We start from the raw sequence: 18,453 nt of genomic DNA, 5'->3' as shown, positions 1-18,453 counted from the left end.
GTTCTGGAGGGCAGAAGTCTAAAATGTGTCCTCAACGCTACCTTCATTTTGGAAGCGCTAGGAGAGAATCCATTTTCTTGCCTTGTCCAGCTTGTAGAGGCTGCCTACATTCCTTAGCTCATGGCCCCTTCCTCTGTTTTCAAAGCCAGCAGTATAGCATCTTCTCTCCTCTCTGACTTCTGCTTCTGTTGTCTCCGTTCACCCCTCTCTCCCTTCTTCCCTGCCTCCCTCCCCCTCCCTCCTTCCTTCCTTCCCCACTTCCATCCCTCTAAACCTAACTCTACTGCCTTTGTATTATAAGCACCCTTGTGATTACACTGGGCCCACCTGGATAATCTCGCCATCTCAAAATCCTTAATCATATCTGCAAAATAACTTTTGCTATACAAGGTAACATATCTACAGGCTCCTAGGACTGGGACGAGGACATCTCGGGGGAGGAGGCATTATTCTGCCTACACACACCCCATAATAGTTGAGTTACAAGTTTAACCCACAGTAACAAACTCTACTTTTATTATTTTATTGTTTCTAATTCTATTTATTTGTAGAAATCTCATTGGCACGGAACTTTTCTGGATCATATTTATTGTTTAGACATTAAACTATATAATTTCCTACAGATTTTTATCAATGAGCAGGAATCTTCTTTTTACAGATGAGAATAGATCAAAGGACTTCAGTCATGTGCCTGAGACAGAGCCATGTGCCTAATTTTCTGTGTCCAGGATTATTACCCACATGTAACAACAGTCCGAATGCAATGGAAATCAAAACGTCACCTGACTCTCTTCCCCCCTCACTTTGTTGTACTTATGATAAGCTAAAGACTGATAATTTTTATTCCTCTAAATATATAGGAAAAGCTTAATAATGACATGAGAGATCATTATATAGATTTCTGAGCATAGGAAACGATAAGAATGAAAAGGGAAGCTCTTTTAACTATTCAGGAGAAACTAGAGATGAACTTGATAATCTAGGGTTTCTTATTTATAATACAAAGAAAACAATATGGAAGAGAAATATATACTACATCTAACTTGTTAGTGTTCCGTTGTTGTCTTAGTCCATTTGCGCTGCCAAAACCAAAAGAACACAGAATGGGTAGCTTATAAACAGTATCAATTTATTTCTCAGTTCTGGAGGCTGAAAGCCCGAGATCGGGGTGTCGGCATGGTTGGGTGAGGGCTCTCCTCCAAGTCGCAGACTTCTTGTGGTATCTTCTTATAGTGGAAGGGGCCAGGGAGCTCTGTGGGGTCTCTTTTATAAGAGCACCAATCCCATTCATGAGGGCTCCACTCTCATGACCTAATCACCTCCCAAAGGCCCCACCTTCTAACACCATCACCTTTGGGGGTTTAGGATGTCAACATATGAATTTGGGGGGGACACAAACATTCAGACTATAGCAGTTGTCAACGCTTAAAATCTTTTCACTTATTAACTATGTGGTTTCCAGTTTGAGTCTTGAAAAACAACAAAACAAATGTCTTTGTTAAAAGGTAGCTGAGGGCTGGCCCCGTGGCTTAGTTGTTAAGTACGCGCGCTCCACTACTGGTGGCCTGGGTTCGTTCGGATCCCGGGCATGCACCCACGCACCGCTTCTCCGGCGATGCTGAGGCCGTGTCCCACATACAGCAACTAGAAGGATGTGCAACTATGACATACAACTATCTACTAGGGCTTTGGGGAAAAAAAAAGGAGGAGGATTGGCAATAGATGTTAGCTCAGAGCCAGTCTTTCTCAGCAAAAAGAGGAGGATTAGCACGGATGTTAGCTCAGGGCTGATCTTCCTCACAAAAAAAAAAAAGGTAGTTGAAAGCCAAAATTCCTTTAAATAAAAAAACAGTTAAATGTGTCAGAACAAGAAAAGGAAACTGTAACTATTTATTTATTTGAGATAACATTGGTTTATCACATATAAATTTCAGGTGTACATCATTATATTTCAATTTCTGTGTAGACTACATTGTGTTCACCACGCAAAGACTAATTATCATCCATCACCATCCATATGTACCCTTTTACTCCTTTTGCCCTCCCCCCTTCCCCTCTGGTAACCACCAATCTAATCTCTATATCTGTGTGTTTGTTTTTTGTTGTTGTTGTTTTTATTTTCTCATTATGAGTGAAATCATACGGTATTTGATTTTCTCCATCTGACTTATTTCACTTAGCATATTAACCTCGAGGTCCATCCATTGTCACAAATGGCAAGATTTCATCTATTTTTACGGCTGAGTAGTATTCCATTGTGTACACCTATGTATATACCTATATATACACACACACATATATATACGCATACATATATATACACCTGTATATATGTATATACCACATCTTTATCCATTCATCCATTGATGGGCACTTATGTTGTTTCCAAGTGTTGGTTATTGCGAATAATGCTGCAATGACATAAGGGTGCAAATATCTTTTCAAATTAGTTTTTTTTTTTCACTTTTCTGATGATAAAAGCTATTCATGTGCCTTACAGAAGATTTAAGAAATTCATAGAGAAAAAAAATTCAAAAAGAAAAAAAATTTTCCCACAATCCCATCACCCAGATATAACTATCTTAACATTTTACACTATTTCTTTGCAGGATAATTTCTGGAAAATCAATTTCTATATAGACAAATTGTACAGCAGACATATTACATGGTAACTAAAACGTAAGCTTCCATTTATTCATCCATCCATTAATTTCTTTCACCAGACATGCTGTAATAGTCCATTCATGCATTTATTCACAAGGTACACTACCAGTCTCAGTGGGTGCTATAAAGGTTAATAAGACATGGATCTTTATACTCTAGTAGAAGTGTATTTAGTCAGGATTCTTTTGGACACACTTAACAAAAGACCAACCCAAATGTATTGGCTCACCAACTGGGAAGTCCATGAGCTGTTGCAAACTATGTCCACTAAGGGGTCCACTTCTCTCTCTGATTTCTCAGTTCTGCTGGCCTCTGACTTCATCTTCAAACAGGTTCTCTCCATGTGGTGGCAAGATGGCCCCTGACAGTTCCAGACTTGCATGGTCCTTAGAGTTTATAATCCTAGAGAAGTAAAGACCTACTCTCTCCCAGAATTTACATGTCAAGACTGATGGAGAAACTCTGTTTGGCCCTGCCTGGATGAACAGTCAATGAGGAGAGAGGGATAGGGTTTCATGATCAGCAGGGCCTTGTCACACCTGTGCCTGCTATTAACATTAACACCAGAATCACGTGGGGTCAGGAAATGGCATTTCTCCAAGAAACAGAAGGGTGCTGGTCAGACAAAGTAATAGATGTCCAATAAAGAGGAGAGAAGACATATACTCAAATATTTTTTTAAAAACCAGGTTATATTTAGACAGATCATCCAGGGTAATAGGCTGACTCAAACTGATTCTTTTCTAAGAACAGAATGTACATTATCTGAATCTCTTCTCAAACTTCAAAACTTTTTTTTACCCTTGAAAGCATAAAACAAAGGTCCCTTGGGTGTTTCAAAAGTTTCTTAGTAAAAACAAGGTTGTGAAGTAAATTCATCTTACGTTGATACATAGATGTGAGTGGAGATGGGTTGTACACCTTTGGATGAACGCCAATGAAAGGCAAATGCGGCCGTGTTAAAATTACAATAATATAATACATAAAGTAGGAAAGAACGGTGGCAATTCTACAAAAGCGGAAGGAAAGCAAAGGAAAGGGAATCAAGCAGCAATCTCAGAACAGCAATCTGACATGGCGAATTTGGGCAGTTTCACCGGAAGCCTTTGCCAAGCCAAAATAGGAAGGAAACTAACATTTGAACAGCTATCCTGTCCAAAATATGGTGTTAGATGCTTTCAGTCAGACCACTTAACACTTATTATTCCCAACCTAAAGATACAGAAGCCGAAATTCAAAAGAATTATTTAACTCACCCAAAGTCCATTTAAGCTGAAATTTATCTGAAGCCAAAGTCCATTCTTTTTCCACTCCCAAGCTGCCTCCCAGGAAAGGACAGACTATTTCAATAAAGGCCTATTTAATTTCTGAAGGAAATGCCCACTAAGAGAACCCAAGGATTGAAACGACAAACTTAGCCAGGAGTTCTGTTGTGAAACTGTACTACAAACACGAACCCATGTTGTTAAAGGACTTACATGGCCTGGACCACGTAATCCCCTGGCCTATTTTGAAAATCAATCAACTGCAAAAGCACACAGACATAATTTCTGTACACTCTCCTCCTTCACAACCCCTGTCTCCAGACCATGTCGAGCTCATCCTATCTCAGTCTTGACTCATGTGGCTCCTTCTGCCTGAAAGTTTTCCTTTCTTCCAGATGGTATCACGGCACTCCTTCTCATCAGTAAGGATTTACTTAACTCAAATTTCACCTCTACCAAGCGACCTCTTCCTGCAACCACCCCTATTAAAATCGCATTCCCGTTCCCAGATAGGCCTCAGTGTGTGAAACTTTTATTTATTTGTTTAGGTTTTTATTGTTTGTCTTCTCCAAAAAGAATATAAATTCCTTGAGGGACAGGATGTTGTTCACTCTCTGTTTTGCCAGCATTTGAATTATTCTTGGGACACAGGAGGCCCTCACAAATAATCTAAGTAATTTATTGAACGCATGGATTGCAAGCGGTACAAACTGAAACTACAATGTATCACTGGTAGGAAAAAAACCTGCGAGAAGAGACAAAAGAAGCGGAATGGAGCCTGTGCAGGAGTTACAGTGCCTATCACCTCTAAAGCAAATGGAAACAAAATAATAATATGCAAACACTTTAAATAGCGCTTACTCCATGCCAGGCACCGTTTTAAGCATCTTACATGTATTAACTCGTTTTTATCCTCATAATAATAGGTTTATCACTCCTGTTTTGCAGATGAATAAAGTGAAGCACATACGCTAACTTGGCCAAGGGCACAGAACTGGGAAGGGCAGTCAGAATTTGAACCCGGGTATTTGGAGTTCCTGCTTGTAACTACTCGATACCGCCTCTCCAAAAAAGCCCAGCGGTTGGCAGCACTGACACCCTAAGGTTCCTCTATGCCCATAAAAATAAGTCTGTCGGCTTAAAACAACTGGAGAGACCGTAAGAAATAAAGAGCGAATTTTGTTTCAGCCAATGCCAGTTATATCATTAGTTACAAAGCGGGACTATTCTCAATTCTTGGCAACTTCTCAGGTCTACCAGATTTCACCGTCAGCCCGCAACAACGCCCCAGCTGACTCTCAACTGGCTTCTCCCCTCTCCTGTCCGCTCAAGCCGCTTCACTCCACCGTTTCCCCACTGAATCTGCTCCCAACTCCGCCTCCGCAGCTTTCTCGTGGCCCAACCCCAACTCCCGCACCTGGAAAAGAGCACTAATCCCCGTCTAGCCTACCCCGCTAGGACTGCGGAGAGGGTGAAGTGTGAGCGCGCTCCAGTGACATTAATTTCTATCACTGATGGTTATTTTGGGGTCTTTTTCTCCCCTACCCTTTACGATAAGACATACATATTTCCGTTCAGAAACTCGCCTCCCCACGCCGCTTTTTCCTCCCAGCCAGCTCACCCTCCTCCATCCTCTCTTTGAGCCTGCGCACTAGCGACGGCCCCCCACCTGTGCTTTCCCAGCTCAGCCGCCGCGCTTTGATGATGTAAATCTCCTGCGCCGCCGAGCGACTCCGGCGCGCGTGTACAGCCTCAGGTTCAGTTTTCCCACCGATTCCGGTGCCCGTGGGCCCCGTGACCCGACGGCATGAAGGAGACGCCACTTTCAAACTGCGAGCGCCGCTTCCTACTCCGTGCCATCGAAGAGAAGAAGGTAAACGGCCGCGGGGAACTTGGCGCTGCGTGGGCGCTCGGGTCGCGCGGCCGCCCGCAGCCTTCCGGCTGGGACGCACAGGCCGGGCCCGCGCAGGCCCGGGAGCCCCGGGGGAACCGGCAGTGCGTTTCCCCGATCCCCAAGGCTGTGTTTGGCTGCGGTGGGTTCTTTCAAGGCTCAGGTCACCCCAGCGACTGTCAGCGCCCGGGCACCTAGTTTCCACTTTCCTGTGGGGGCTGGTTGGGATCCCACTTTCCTCCAAGTGTGTAGCCCAGGGCACGAAGTGGCTGCTCAGTAAATATTTGCTAAAGGAGTAAATGAATGAACGTTGTGCTTGCAGCGGCTGGATGGCAGACAAACCTATGATTATAGGAACATCAAGATCTCGTTTGGAACAGATTATGGGTGCTGTATTGTGGAACTTGGGAAAACAAGGTAACAAAGGATTCAAATTAGATATAAGCTCAGTAGGGAGAAGTTTAAAAGAACCTTATAGACTCAGTTGTTTACCCAGCAGCTAAGAAGTCTGGGCAGTACTTTGTTTAGCTGCCAAAAATAAGCATATTTTCTTTAATGCAAGATTTTTTTTGTTTTATAGTCACTTTAAATTTCTAATCATAAATATGTTTTCTGTCACATGAGTACGGCATAGTTCTTTCTGATCTCTATAAATCATATATACACCCAGCAGTGATTGCACTGAATTTGTTTCCTACACTTCTTGTCATTAGATAGCTCCTGCTTTCCTCTTTTTCCTGAGTGACATGAGATTTAGGTTTTTAATATTCATTTGGAATTTGTGAGGATATTGGTTAGATAATGTTCGAGAACCATGCCATATGAAAACTTTTCAGAAGTCTGAAGTTTTCATGCCATCTATTGTCAGTAAATATTTGTTTTAAAAAAGAGAAGTAAAAGCTATTGGTTTTTTTAGAACAATCTGTGGAATAGTAAATACTGTAATAAGAGATGTTTTTTCCTGTCATCCCTTTGGGTATGCCAGTGTGAGTTTTATTTCTGTATATATTCTATGACGATACTTTATATGTAATTTCAATCTCTAATGATATATCATGCTGAGTATGTTATTACTCAGAGTAAGATTGAATCTTAATTGGTATCTGATTTAGATTTTTTTTTTAATTGGAAAGGAAATATATGTAGTTAACAGATTTGTACTTTATCTTTGCAGAGTCCTTGGACAGGTTTCCTGTGAACTTGTTTCTCCAAAACTCAATAGGGCGACCGAAGGTATTCTTTTTTTTAACCTTGAACTCTCTCAGATGGCTGCCCCAGCTTTTGAACCTGGCAGGTATTTAAGTCTTTTTCTTAAGCTGCTTTAGCCAGAAGAGAACCTAACAGCAGTGAGCTATTGTTTTAATGCCTGGTGTTATATTTCATGACATTAGCCCATTCCTATTTTCATAGGCAGTCAGATCTCTTGGTGAAGTTGAATCGACTCTTGGAAAGATGTCTACGAAATTCGAAGTGTATAGACACTGAATCACTCTGTGTTGTTGCTGGTGAAAAGGTGAGGAACATGCCCAGAATGCTTTTTTTTGTGTGTGTGAGGAAGATCAGCCCTGAGCTAACATCCGTGCTAATCCTCCTCTTTTTGCTGAGGAAGACTGGCCCTGAGCTAACATCTATTGCCAATCTTCCTCCTTTTTTTCCCCCTTTTCTCCCCAAAGCCCCAGTAAATAGTTGTATGTCATAGTTGCACATCCTTCTAGTTGCTGTATGTGGGACGCCGCCTCAGCATGGCTGGACAAGCGGTGCGTCGGTGCACGCCCGGGATCCGAACCCGGGCCACCAGTGGCGGAGCGCACGCACTTAACCGCTAAGCCACGGGGCCAGACCCCAGAATTCTTAATCTTAGGATGAGCATTGTTGATTCATGGATCCCTCTATGTATGCCTTCATTCTCAGAGCTTCAGTTAATTCCGTTTTATACTGGTCCATTTCACTTCAGATGTTCCTGACTGCTGCCCGTAGAACTTTGTATTGTCTCTCTCTGAAGGGACAAAAAAACATTGGTGAAAATAGTAACTTGGATTTGTGTAAAAATGTCTTATTCCAAGCACTTGTGGTTTTTCATATATTCTCATTTATTTTCTTATGTTATTTAAGTGAGTTGTTAGAAGTGAGTAATGTTTTCCTTCTTTATGGACAACAAACTGAAGAACAGATTAAATCCTTCATTTGGATATTGACTTATATAGGTCCACACAGTGAGTCAATGGTCGTCGGAATAGGAAATATTACTCTCCATAAATTGTGCTGCATGATGATATTAGAACTTTATTCTGGAATAGGGTATTTGACCGTCTTTTTGACTCCAGAAAAGCTACTTACTTAACCTTTCCACATTCTGTACTTGAATATGTTACTTCCTATTTGCATTACTTGTAAGGTTAGCATAAATACTGTCAAGTAAAACCTAAGAGTTTGAGTTTTTTAAGTTAGGAAACAATAAAAATATAATTAGGCTTGGAATTAGGGAAATCTTAGTATTAAATGTAGAGTGGTTCTGTTTATTTAGAGTATATATTTTACTGTTGTCAAATGACTCATAGAAAGGTGAACTATTGGTAATTCAGATGTTGGTCTTGCTTAACATTTTTCTAAATACATTTTTAATTTTACAGTAGAAGGAGTAACTGCATATTTTAACAGCAAGAGAAAAATTTGCACACAGTGTTACTTTTTCTTGTAAATAGCCACTGGTTATGATAAGTAAGGATTTATTTTGTTTTAAATTCACAATCAGGTTTGGCAAATACGTGTGGACCTACATTTATTAAATCATGACGGAAATATTATTGATGCTGCCAGCATTGCTGCGATTGTAGCCTTGTGTCACTTCCGAAGACCTGATGTCTCCGTCCAAGGAGATGAAGTTACACTGGTAAGCTCCCATGTTGTGAGCTGGGCTCATTCCTGTGATGAAGCCTGGCAAGCAACGTGTTATTAGTGAGGTCTTGTAGGTGGCAGTTAGGTATGTTCTAAGATTTGTTCATAAGGCAGAAACTGCATGTGGTTGAAATTGCCCTTGGAATCTCTTAAATCTCCTGAATGGAAGTGTCTGTCAATGAAAGCACTCCTTAGCCTGGTTTTCTAGAATAGAACTAGATGACTTCTTCTTTGGATTGAGCACTTAGATGAAGTACTTGGCTTATATTTAGGGGCCACTTTGTGAAAAATACATTGATTCTAAGCACGGTGAGATGCTTATTCTTACTCTGTGGCAAAAGTCCATCAGAAACACCTGGAAGGCTTGTTGAACCATATGGCTAGGCTCCACCCTCAGAGTATAGGGATAGGACCTACGAATTTGTACTTCTAACAGAGTTCCCTGGTGATACTGATGATGCTGGTGCAAGGAGCGCATTTTGAAAACTATTGACCTATACTGTTTACATGGTCTTTCTCTTTTGTGCTGAGTATGTCAGTTTATATAAATTACACGCTAGAATAATGAAAGTGCACCGTGGTGATAGTTTGAGACCTGAAGTTGCAAAAGGAAACATCAGATGCCCCAAATTCTCTAAGCAGTCATTCATGATGCTGCTGTTAGGCATTAGACTGGAACAGACTCTTTAAAGACTTACAGACAGAGACAGAGGTTTATTAACAATAGAGACATGTTCCTTTAGAGAAAGGAGTTGGTATAAGGAAATAAAAAAGTAGAGAGCAATTAGTAGAGAAAAAAAGATATCAATTAAAAAATACTGTTGAGTTATTACTGGCGGTAATGTAAAATGGTACAGCCACATTGGAAAATTTTGGCAGTTTCTTAAAAAGTTAAGTCTTAACTTATACAGCCCAGCAATTCCGTGCCTGGGAATCTGCTCAGGAAGAATGAAAGTGTATGTTTACTCAAAGACTTATGTGAATGTTCATAGCAGAATTATTTGTAATAGCCCAAAACCAGAAACAATTCAAAGGTGCATCAACTGGGGAATGGAAAAACAAAATGTGGTATATTCTTACCATGGAATACTATTCAGCAGTAAAAAGAACCAAACTACTGATATATACTGCAAGATGGATGACACCTGTGAAGTTGAAAGGAGACAGACGCAAAAGACTACAAATTGTTAGATTCTACTTATGTGTGATGCCCAGAAAAGGCAGGTTTATAGAAGCAGAAGTAAGATCAGTGATTGCTTGGGGCTGGGAGCGCAAGTGAGAATTGACTACGAACAGGCTCAAGGGCATTTTGGGGGGGAATGGAAATGTTAAAAAACTGGATTGTGGTGATAGTTACATGACTATAAATTTATTAAAAAGTGAATCATATACTTACAATGAGTGGGTTTTATGGTATATAAATTATACCTCAATAAAGCTTTTTGACCAATGCTAAAGTTTTAAGGAACCTGAGTGGCAAAGTGAAACAGATGATTATAGAAGAAGTTATTTAGGTGCTTACTGAGGAGTAAAGGAATTTCATGTTTTTAATATTTGATGTGCAAGATGACTTTTTGTACGTTCATAACATAGTGACTGATTATTGAAACATTTATTTTCAAACAGTATACACCTGAAGAGCGTGATGCTGTACCGTTGAGCGTCCACCACATGCCCATTTGTGTCAGTTTTGCCTTCTTCCAGCAAGGGTAAGTCTCTTCCTGGTCATGGGCTGGAATTGTAAATGCAACTAGGAACTTGTTTATTCTACTCAAATGTGCCGTGGACAAATGAACAAACCCCTCCTTTAATATTAAAGTACCTTATAGTTCTTTTCTTGCTTTGTAAGGGCATTAGTTGGCAAAGAGTTGTTTCAATAGAAGTGACCAACTTTTCTGTAATGAAGCGACTTCACGGTGTTTTTCTTTTCATGGCATACTTACAAATTTATGAATTCACTGCAGCATCGTAGTATCTTATCTTTCCTAGAGATGTACAGGTGTTAAGAGAATTGTATGCTAGGCTCTTATTTGGGAATATGGGGTGAGAATTACTGTGGATTAATGGAAGACAGAGTACTTGGGAGCATATTAGGGGAGCATATTAGATGGTGTTGAAATAGGAGCAGGTTGAAAGAGGGAATGGTTCACACATGGGAAAAAATCTAGTTTCCATCAGCTCTCCAGCAGTTTCTTCACAGCTCACTGTTAATTCCTCCTACAACAAAAAACCTGGAGTCTTAGGTCCATGTAATGGTGTCTTTAAATGAAAATTTGAGCCTTAAATCTCTTTAGAAATAAAGGGAGGGCTGGCCCCGTGGCTTAGCAGTTAAGTGTGCGCGCTCTGCTACTGGCGGCCTGGGTTTGGATCCCGGGTGCGCACCGACACACCGCTTCTCCGGCCATGCTGAGGCCACGTCCCACATAACAGCAACTAGAAGGATGTGCAACTATGACGTACAACTATCTACAGGGGCTTTGAGGAAAAAAAAAAGGAGGAGGATTGGCAATAGATGGTAGCTCAGAGCCAGTCTTCCTCAGCAAAAAGAAGAGGATTAGCATGGATGTTAGCTCAGGGCTGATCTTCCTCACAAAAAAAAAAAAGGGGGAGGTATAAATAAGATATTTTAACAATTTTATAAATAAGAATTAGAGAAAATCTTTCAACTTTTAGTCATTGTGGTATAGAATTTCATTAGAGTTATATAGACCAGCACTGTCCAGTAAAAATGCAATGTGAGCCATATATGTAATTTTAAATTTTCTGTTAGCCACTTTAAAAAGGTAAAAAGGGGCTGGCCCCGTGGCGTAGTGGTTAAGTGCACACACTCCGCTGCTGGCGGCCCGGGTTCAGATCCCGTGCGCGCACCGATGCGCCACTTGTCAAGCCATGCTGTGGTGGTGTCCCATATAAAGTGGAAGAGGATAGGGACGGATGTTAGCCCAGGGCCAGTCTTCCTCAGCAAAAAGAGGATTCGCATGGATGTTAGCTCAGTGCTGAACTTCCTCACAAAAAAAAGAAAAAAGTAAAACAGGTAAAATTAGTTTTGATATATTTTTACATAATATATCTAAAGTAATTATTTTAATATGTAATCAATATCTTAAAAATTATTCATGAGATATTTTACATTCTTTTATTTCTACTGAGTCTTTTAAATCCAGTCTTTTACACTCATAGTACATCTCAGTTTGGATTAGCCACATTTCAAAGGCTCAGTAACCCCATGTGACTAGAGGGTAACATTGGACAGTGTAGAAATAGACAGTATTTTTTTAATGAGCCATTAGCAGAATCTAGAAGAACTTCAGAGTACAGGACATCAGGAAAACTGTAAGATTAACCAAATTAATGTTATGTAAGTTTTTATTAATGAGTCACAAGTCTTTTAATCAGAGTGATAACATTAGGTTTAGATGATTATTTAAATAAAACCAATATGAACTTAGTGTGATTTTACTGTAATAGTTAGCGATATCTACTTAGCATTCATTTTGTGTCCATAAAAAGAATAATTCTCTTGTCTCTTCCCGTTAAAGTGACTCAGATTCACAGGCTCAGAGCTTTACTGGTTGACTTTATTAATGCCATCTTTTAAAAAATACCCATTGTCTTAAAATTGACAAGGGTTCAGCCTCAGATTTCTTCAGCTTCATGTAACTTTCATTTCAGAACCTACTTATTGGTGGATCCCAATGAACGGGAAGAACGTGTAATGGATGGCTTGCTGGTGATTGCCATGAACAAGCATCGAGAGATTTGTACCATCCAATCCAGTGGTGGGATAATGCTGCTGAAAGATCAAGTCAGTGCTTTGATTAATGTTCCATTAAGAGAGGGCTCTTCTTTTTAGAGAGTTTTTCTTGTTTTGTAACTAAAATCCAACAAGGATATTTTCAGTGATTGATGCTAGGATGTGTTAGAATCTGGTTTCAATGCTATCATTATGTTCCGTTAACTGGTGGCTACAAAGTATCCTTCATCCTCCGTTGTGGCTCCCGTGTATGGCCCTCCAGAGTCTAACCCCTCTAGATAGAGGAACACTTTTTTCCTTTGTGAGGAAAGAGATTTCATAACTCTATCAAAAAAAAGAAGTGTCAAAAAGTAGAAGTTAGGTAAAAAGATAGTTTTACTCTTAGAATTAGAATACTACAATAAGCAGTAGTTCTCAAATCCAGCTACATATCAGATTCACATGGGGGCTTTTAGAAAATAGATTGCCGTATAATATACAGTGTAGGTGCTTAAGAGAACAGAAGCTGCTTTAGTTGGAATTCCAGCTCCTTATACTAACTGACCAGTTTATCTGTAAAATAAAGAATAATGGTACTATCGACACCTTGTTAGAAGGATATAAGGATAAATAGACATGGATATATTGCATTGTATAGCATATATTAAGTGTGCATTAAATGTTAGTTTCTATTATTGTCATCATTGTCATTATCATCAGCATTACAACCAGTACCAGATCTCCATTTCTAGAGGTTCTGATCCATTAGGTCCCTGAGGCCTGGGAATCTTTGCTTTATAAAAGCTTCCCAGGGGACACTGCAGCATGTCTTGAACTAGTGCTGTGGATCCCTCACACAGAAAGGAAGTTAGTGCACCCCTGAGCATATAATGTATGTCTGTGGCCTCTTCAATAGTATCTTTTACACTGTCACAGAAAAGTTTTTACGTGTGCTCCCTTAACGTGATAGTCCTTCAGATATTTTAAAACTACCCTCAAATCCTATTTGTGTTTACTTTGCATTATTTTCATATTTGAAAAAAAGTCAGGCTTAAATTATACAGATAGAAAAACTAATCTTGTGTTTTTAGTTTTGTTGAGAAAGCTATTTGGTTTGTTGTCTTTAAATAACAGAATTCACTTTTATAAATAGGTTTTGAGATGTAGTAAAATAGCTGGTGTGAAAGTAGCGGAAATTACAGAGCTAATACAGAAGGCTTTAGAGAATGACCAGAAAGTTAGGTAAGTTTAATTTTTCTAGAACTAAATGGCTTTTTTATAGATTTTTCTGTTAAGGACCTTTCTTGCACAAGAGTAACCATATAATTTTCACACTCAATCTTTCCTTATCTATTAATTTCAGTTGAATATATTACTTAAGGTTTTTTGAAAGTTGATTGAACTCTCTTATATTGTATTCCAATTTAAACATAATCTGTATTGAAAAACCACATAATATTTTTCTTTAAAAAAATTAACACTTAGGAAAAAAGAATCTAACAACTTAAATTAACGGAAAGAACACAAACTGGAGTTGATTCCCATCTCTGCTGCTTGCTGTGTGACATTAAGCGAGATCTAATCCAGCACTTCAGTGTCTTCTGTAATGTGGGAAGTTAGTGCCTACCTGGTAGGGCTGGTTGGAGGATTAGAGAGTAATATACTTTAAGCACTTAGCATACGCCTGGCACATGGTTTAATAAATGGTAATTATAGTAACTTTCTATTATTTCTCTTGATAGACGTAATAAATTGGTGAGGTTAAGTTAGTCAAATAACTCTATTCCATATTTCTCATCCATCAAAATGATAAAATAGTTAACTTTTTTTTTCCTTCCTGTCTTCTCTCCTATATAATTATCATCCCCTTCCCTCCCCCAAAAAAACCCACACAGGAAAGAAGGTGGAAAGTTTGGCTTTGCAGAGTCTATAGCAAATCAAAGGATCACAGCATTTAAAATGGAAAAGGCCCCTGTTGATACCTCTGATGTAGAGGAGAAGGTAGAAGAAATCATTGCTGAAGCTGAACCTCCTTCAGAAGTGTATCTTTATTGGGTGCTTTTTTCAGAAACAAGAAGATTCATAACACTTTTGGATTGTTAGGGCTTTGTGAAGGGTGTGCATCCTGAAATTTGTTTTCTGAAACACTGTACTCTATTAGAGAAAACATTTAAGATACAAGACAAGGTAGTCACGAGTCATATTAAGTCGATGGTATAACATCTACCCTTCTATTCAGCTATCCTACAAAACCCAGAAAATTCTCTATTTTAACAACCAATTTACAGCATTTCATTTTTCTTTGGAATATTGTTCTGTAATCTCAGTGGCATGGTCAAGCACACTTTATACGCTATTGCATTGTCCTTGAAATTATTCATCCATTCACCAAATTTATTACTACAACTAAAATGTTAAGAGCCAGTGTGTCTCTTGATATTTCTCACCATTGTGTCCATAAAATCTTACCTGAGTTATAAATTTTATTTTTCTTCCTCTTTGTTCAGCCATCCATAGTATGTATAGCTATTAGTAAGTTTTTTTTTTCCCCAAGAAGTTGTGGCACACTTCACTCGGTCTTAAAACTCTCATTCTCATCTTTTCAACACTGCATCAAATAGCAGTGTTTTTGTTATTTAGTTTTCTTAACGTGTTAAGTGTTTCTCAACCTGTGCTATGGACTCCTGGAACTGCTCAAATTGGACAGGGAGTAGAAAACTCCTGGGGTGACCTTGAAGACTCTGAGAAGGAAGATGAGGATGAAGGTGGCAGTGATGAAGCTGTCATTCTCGATAGTATAAAGATGGACACTGGAGTAGAAGGCTCTAATGTTGGAAGCCAAGGTAGGTGATACTTTATGGCGTGTGTGTGTGTGTGTGTGTGTGTATCTATAAAATATATACCCGTATTTTAGGGATCTTATATTTAGCGGTTCCTTTTTTAGAGGGGCTAAATATTTTGTGATTTAAATTTCAACTAAACTGTTGATGCTAACTGCAATATTAACTCTAATTCTTTTCTAACAGAATATGCTTATCTCTATGTAGTGGTTCTCTTTGGTATGTAAATGTAATGTCAATTTTTGATTAAAAAATGTTTTGTGGGGCTGGCCTGGTGACATAGTCATTAGGTTTGCACACTCCACTTTGGTGGCCCAGGGTCTGTGAGTTCGTATCCCAGGTGCAGACGTACACTGCTCATCAGGCCATGCTGTGGTGGTGTCCCACATACAAAATAGAGGAGGATTGGCACAGATGTTAGCTCAGGGCCAATCTTCCTCACCAAAAAAAAATGTTTTGTTCTTTTTTTCGTTTTGTATATATAGCTGGGCCAGTTTTAAGGATGAGTTTCTTTTCTTTCTTTTTTTCCTTTGGGAAAATTCGCCCTGAGCTAACATCTGTTGCCAATCTTCCTCTGTTTGTGTGTGAGCTGCTGCCACAGCATGGCCATTGACAGATGAGTGGTGTAGGTCCACGCCCGGGAACTGAACCCCAGGCCACCACAGCAGAGCATGCCAAACTTAACCACTAGGCCACTGGGGCTGGCCTGGGATGCGTTTCTTAAAGATCTTATTCCTGCATGCTATTTTTTTCTTTGTATAGTTTCTAGACTTAAACTTAAAAAGCCCATATCATAACATGTACTGGAGTAGTGCTTTCCAAATAGAACTTTCTGCAGTGTTAGAAATGTTCCATATCTACTCTGTCCAATATAGTAGCCACTAGCCATGTGTAACTATTGAGCACTTGAAATGTAGCTTGTATGACTGAAGAATTAAATTCTAAGTTTTATTTAATTTTAGTTAATATAACATGAAATAGCTACATGTGGCTACCATATTAGACAGAGCAGTATTAGAACATACAAAACTCTAGAAGTACTTGAAATACTGGGAGTCTTAAGATATTCCTTGCATCCTGAAACCTGCAGAATTGGAGAAATTGTTTTTACCTGTGAGTATTTTTAAGAAAACCAAATTCTTGCATGGCGCATACTAGAAAATAATCATGAATTTTTTTTTATTTTAATGTAGTAAAAACAGAAATCATGCAAGGGTGGATTTAGGAACTAGGCTGGAAGAGAACTAAAGGAAGCACTTACTAAATCTGGCTGAGAAAATAGTGAAGGTGATACTGTTTAGGTGTGTAATGCACATACTTGCCTGCCTTCAAGGAAGGAAATTCTTGCCTGTAAACATTACTGAAAGCCTGCTGGGTTTTTTGTAAGGAAAAAAATCCCCACTGATTAGGACCTCTGAGATTAATAAGGTTAATAGTTAGACATTCAGTTACTGGTTTGAAGAGTAATATTTTCAACTGAGTAATGAAGGTGGACCTAAGATAATTGAGAAAGCCTTTCTAAAGCATATAAACAAAGGGAGAAACTAATTGAAAACTCAAAATATAAAACTCAAAATATAAAATGGTGTATCAATTGATACACCAACAACCAAAGAAAAGGGTTAATTCACTTTTTATACATATATCATTAACTAAGACTCAGGAGAAAAATGGGCAAAAGATACAAAGTAATCCTAAAATACAGATGGCCAGTAACATATTTTATGGCCAACCCTGATAGTAATAAAGGAAATAAATTCAAAGCAAAAAATGAGATAGCATTTTTTGACTGCTATATTGGGCAATATTAAAAATACCAGTATTGGCAAGGGTGTAGAGGAAAATGGGTTCCTTCACATACTGTTTCTTGGAATGTAAATTGGAACAATATTGCTGGAGGGATTTGGCAAAATTATCTTTTAGAATGTGTATGTGTTTTGCTGCAATAATTCTGCTTGTAGATATTTTCCTTCCAGTTTTGTTTATAATGGAAATTAAAAATTTAGATCTCTAAAACTAGCAAATTCTAAGATAAATTGTACCTTAAAAGATTTTTTCCTGTAACTTTTTAATTATGTATCAGATGGTTATGTAATTAAAGAATATTTAGTAAATAAAGTACACATTGCTTTTCAGAGCTCTAAGGAAAGAACCAAGTAGATCTGTAAGCCTCCATCCAAAGAGTAACTTGGGCTCTCTGTATAGAAATGGCATTTTAGAACTGCTGATATAAATCCACGTGGAAATTTTCCAAGCGATTACTTATATTGCTTTCTTAACATTTTCTTAAAGATGCCCCTATAATACTCTCAGACAGTGAAGAAGAAGAAATGATCATTTTAGAACCAGACAAGAATCCGAAGAAAATAAGGTAACAAATTTCTGGTTTATTTCAAATGTATATACATACTCAAGACTTAGAGGCTTGTTCTCTGGTTTATTCTCACCTTACCCTCCTATAAACAAAGACATCCCTTTTTCATTAGAAATCCAGCTGTTCTTTATGTGGTTTCTTCAACCTGAGATTATAAACATTAGGACCTAATTCTGTAAAGTTGGATGCCTTTCAAAGTTACTGTATTTTACTCTCATAGTTGGCAAATGTTATATTCTACTGGAAAAAAAGTAAGTCCTATTTTGGTGATTCAAAATTTAACAAGCAAAATGGTGTGAGGCTGGTAAATCATCTGTGGAATCAGCTTCTGTACTAACACTGTTAGTAAATTGTTAATTTACTTTATTCACAGAACACAGACCATCAGTGCAAAACAAGAAACAGCACCAAGTAAAAAGCCAGTGAAAAAGAGAAGAAAGAAGAGAGCTGCTAATTAAAGCTCACATAGTTGTATATTTGTGTATATAACTATTAAAAGGATATTTATTCAGTGCTAACAACCTTGGGTATTTTTTTATTCACAAATCCATTATAAAATCTAGTCATTTTTTTATACAGTCATGCATTGCTTAAAGATGGGGCTATCTTCTGAGAAATGCATCCTTAGACAATTTCGTCATTGTGTGAAAACCAGAGAGTATACTTACACAAACCTAGGTGGTACAGCCTGTTACACATCTAGGTTATGTGATACTAAACTGATGGGGCCACCGTCATATATGCGGTCCGTCGTTGACTGAAACATTGTTATGCAGCGCATGACTGTATAG

At 38.6% G+C, this 18,453-nt stretch overlaps 1 protein-coding gene across 1 annotated transcript; it reads left to right on the top strand.

Annotated features, from left to right (window-relative positions):
* Positions 1 to 5,638: 5,638 nt before the first annotated feature.
* Positions 5,639 to 18,183, top strand: EXOSC9 (exosome component 9). Its single transcript, XM_004426531.3, has 12 exons — positions 5,639 to 5,802; positions 6,143 to 6,237; positions 6,995 to 7,114; positions 7,231 to 7,333; positions 8,573 to 8,710; positions 10,342 to 10,424; positions 12,388 to 12,520; positions 13,602 to 13,690; positions 14,344 to 14,490; positions 15,107 to 15,291; positions 17,581 to 17,659; positions 18,036 to 18,183. Exons 1-12 carry the CDS (start codon positions 5,737 to 5,739, stop codon positions 18,118 to 18,120), a joined length of 1,323 nt encoding a protein of 440 aa, XP_004426588.1. The 5' UTR covers positions 5,639 to 5,736; the 3' UTR covers positions 18,121 to 18,183.
* Positions 18,184 to 18,453: the final 270 nt, after the last annotated feature.

Source organism: Ceratotherium simum, chromosome 12 (genome assembly GCF_057802395.1).
Source record: "Ceratotherium simum simum isolate JZ-2026a chromosome 12, ASM5780239v1, whole genome shotgun sequence".
Classification (NCBI taxonomy): domain Eukaryota; kingdom Metazoa; phylum Chordata; class Mammalia; order Perissodactyla; family Rhinocerotidae; genus Ceratotherium; species Ceratotherium simum.
The sequence above is the reverse complement of the archived record's forward strand: the minus strand, read 5'-3'. Positions and strand labels throughout refer to the sequence as shown.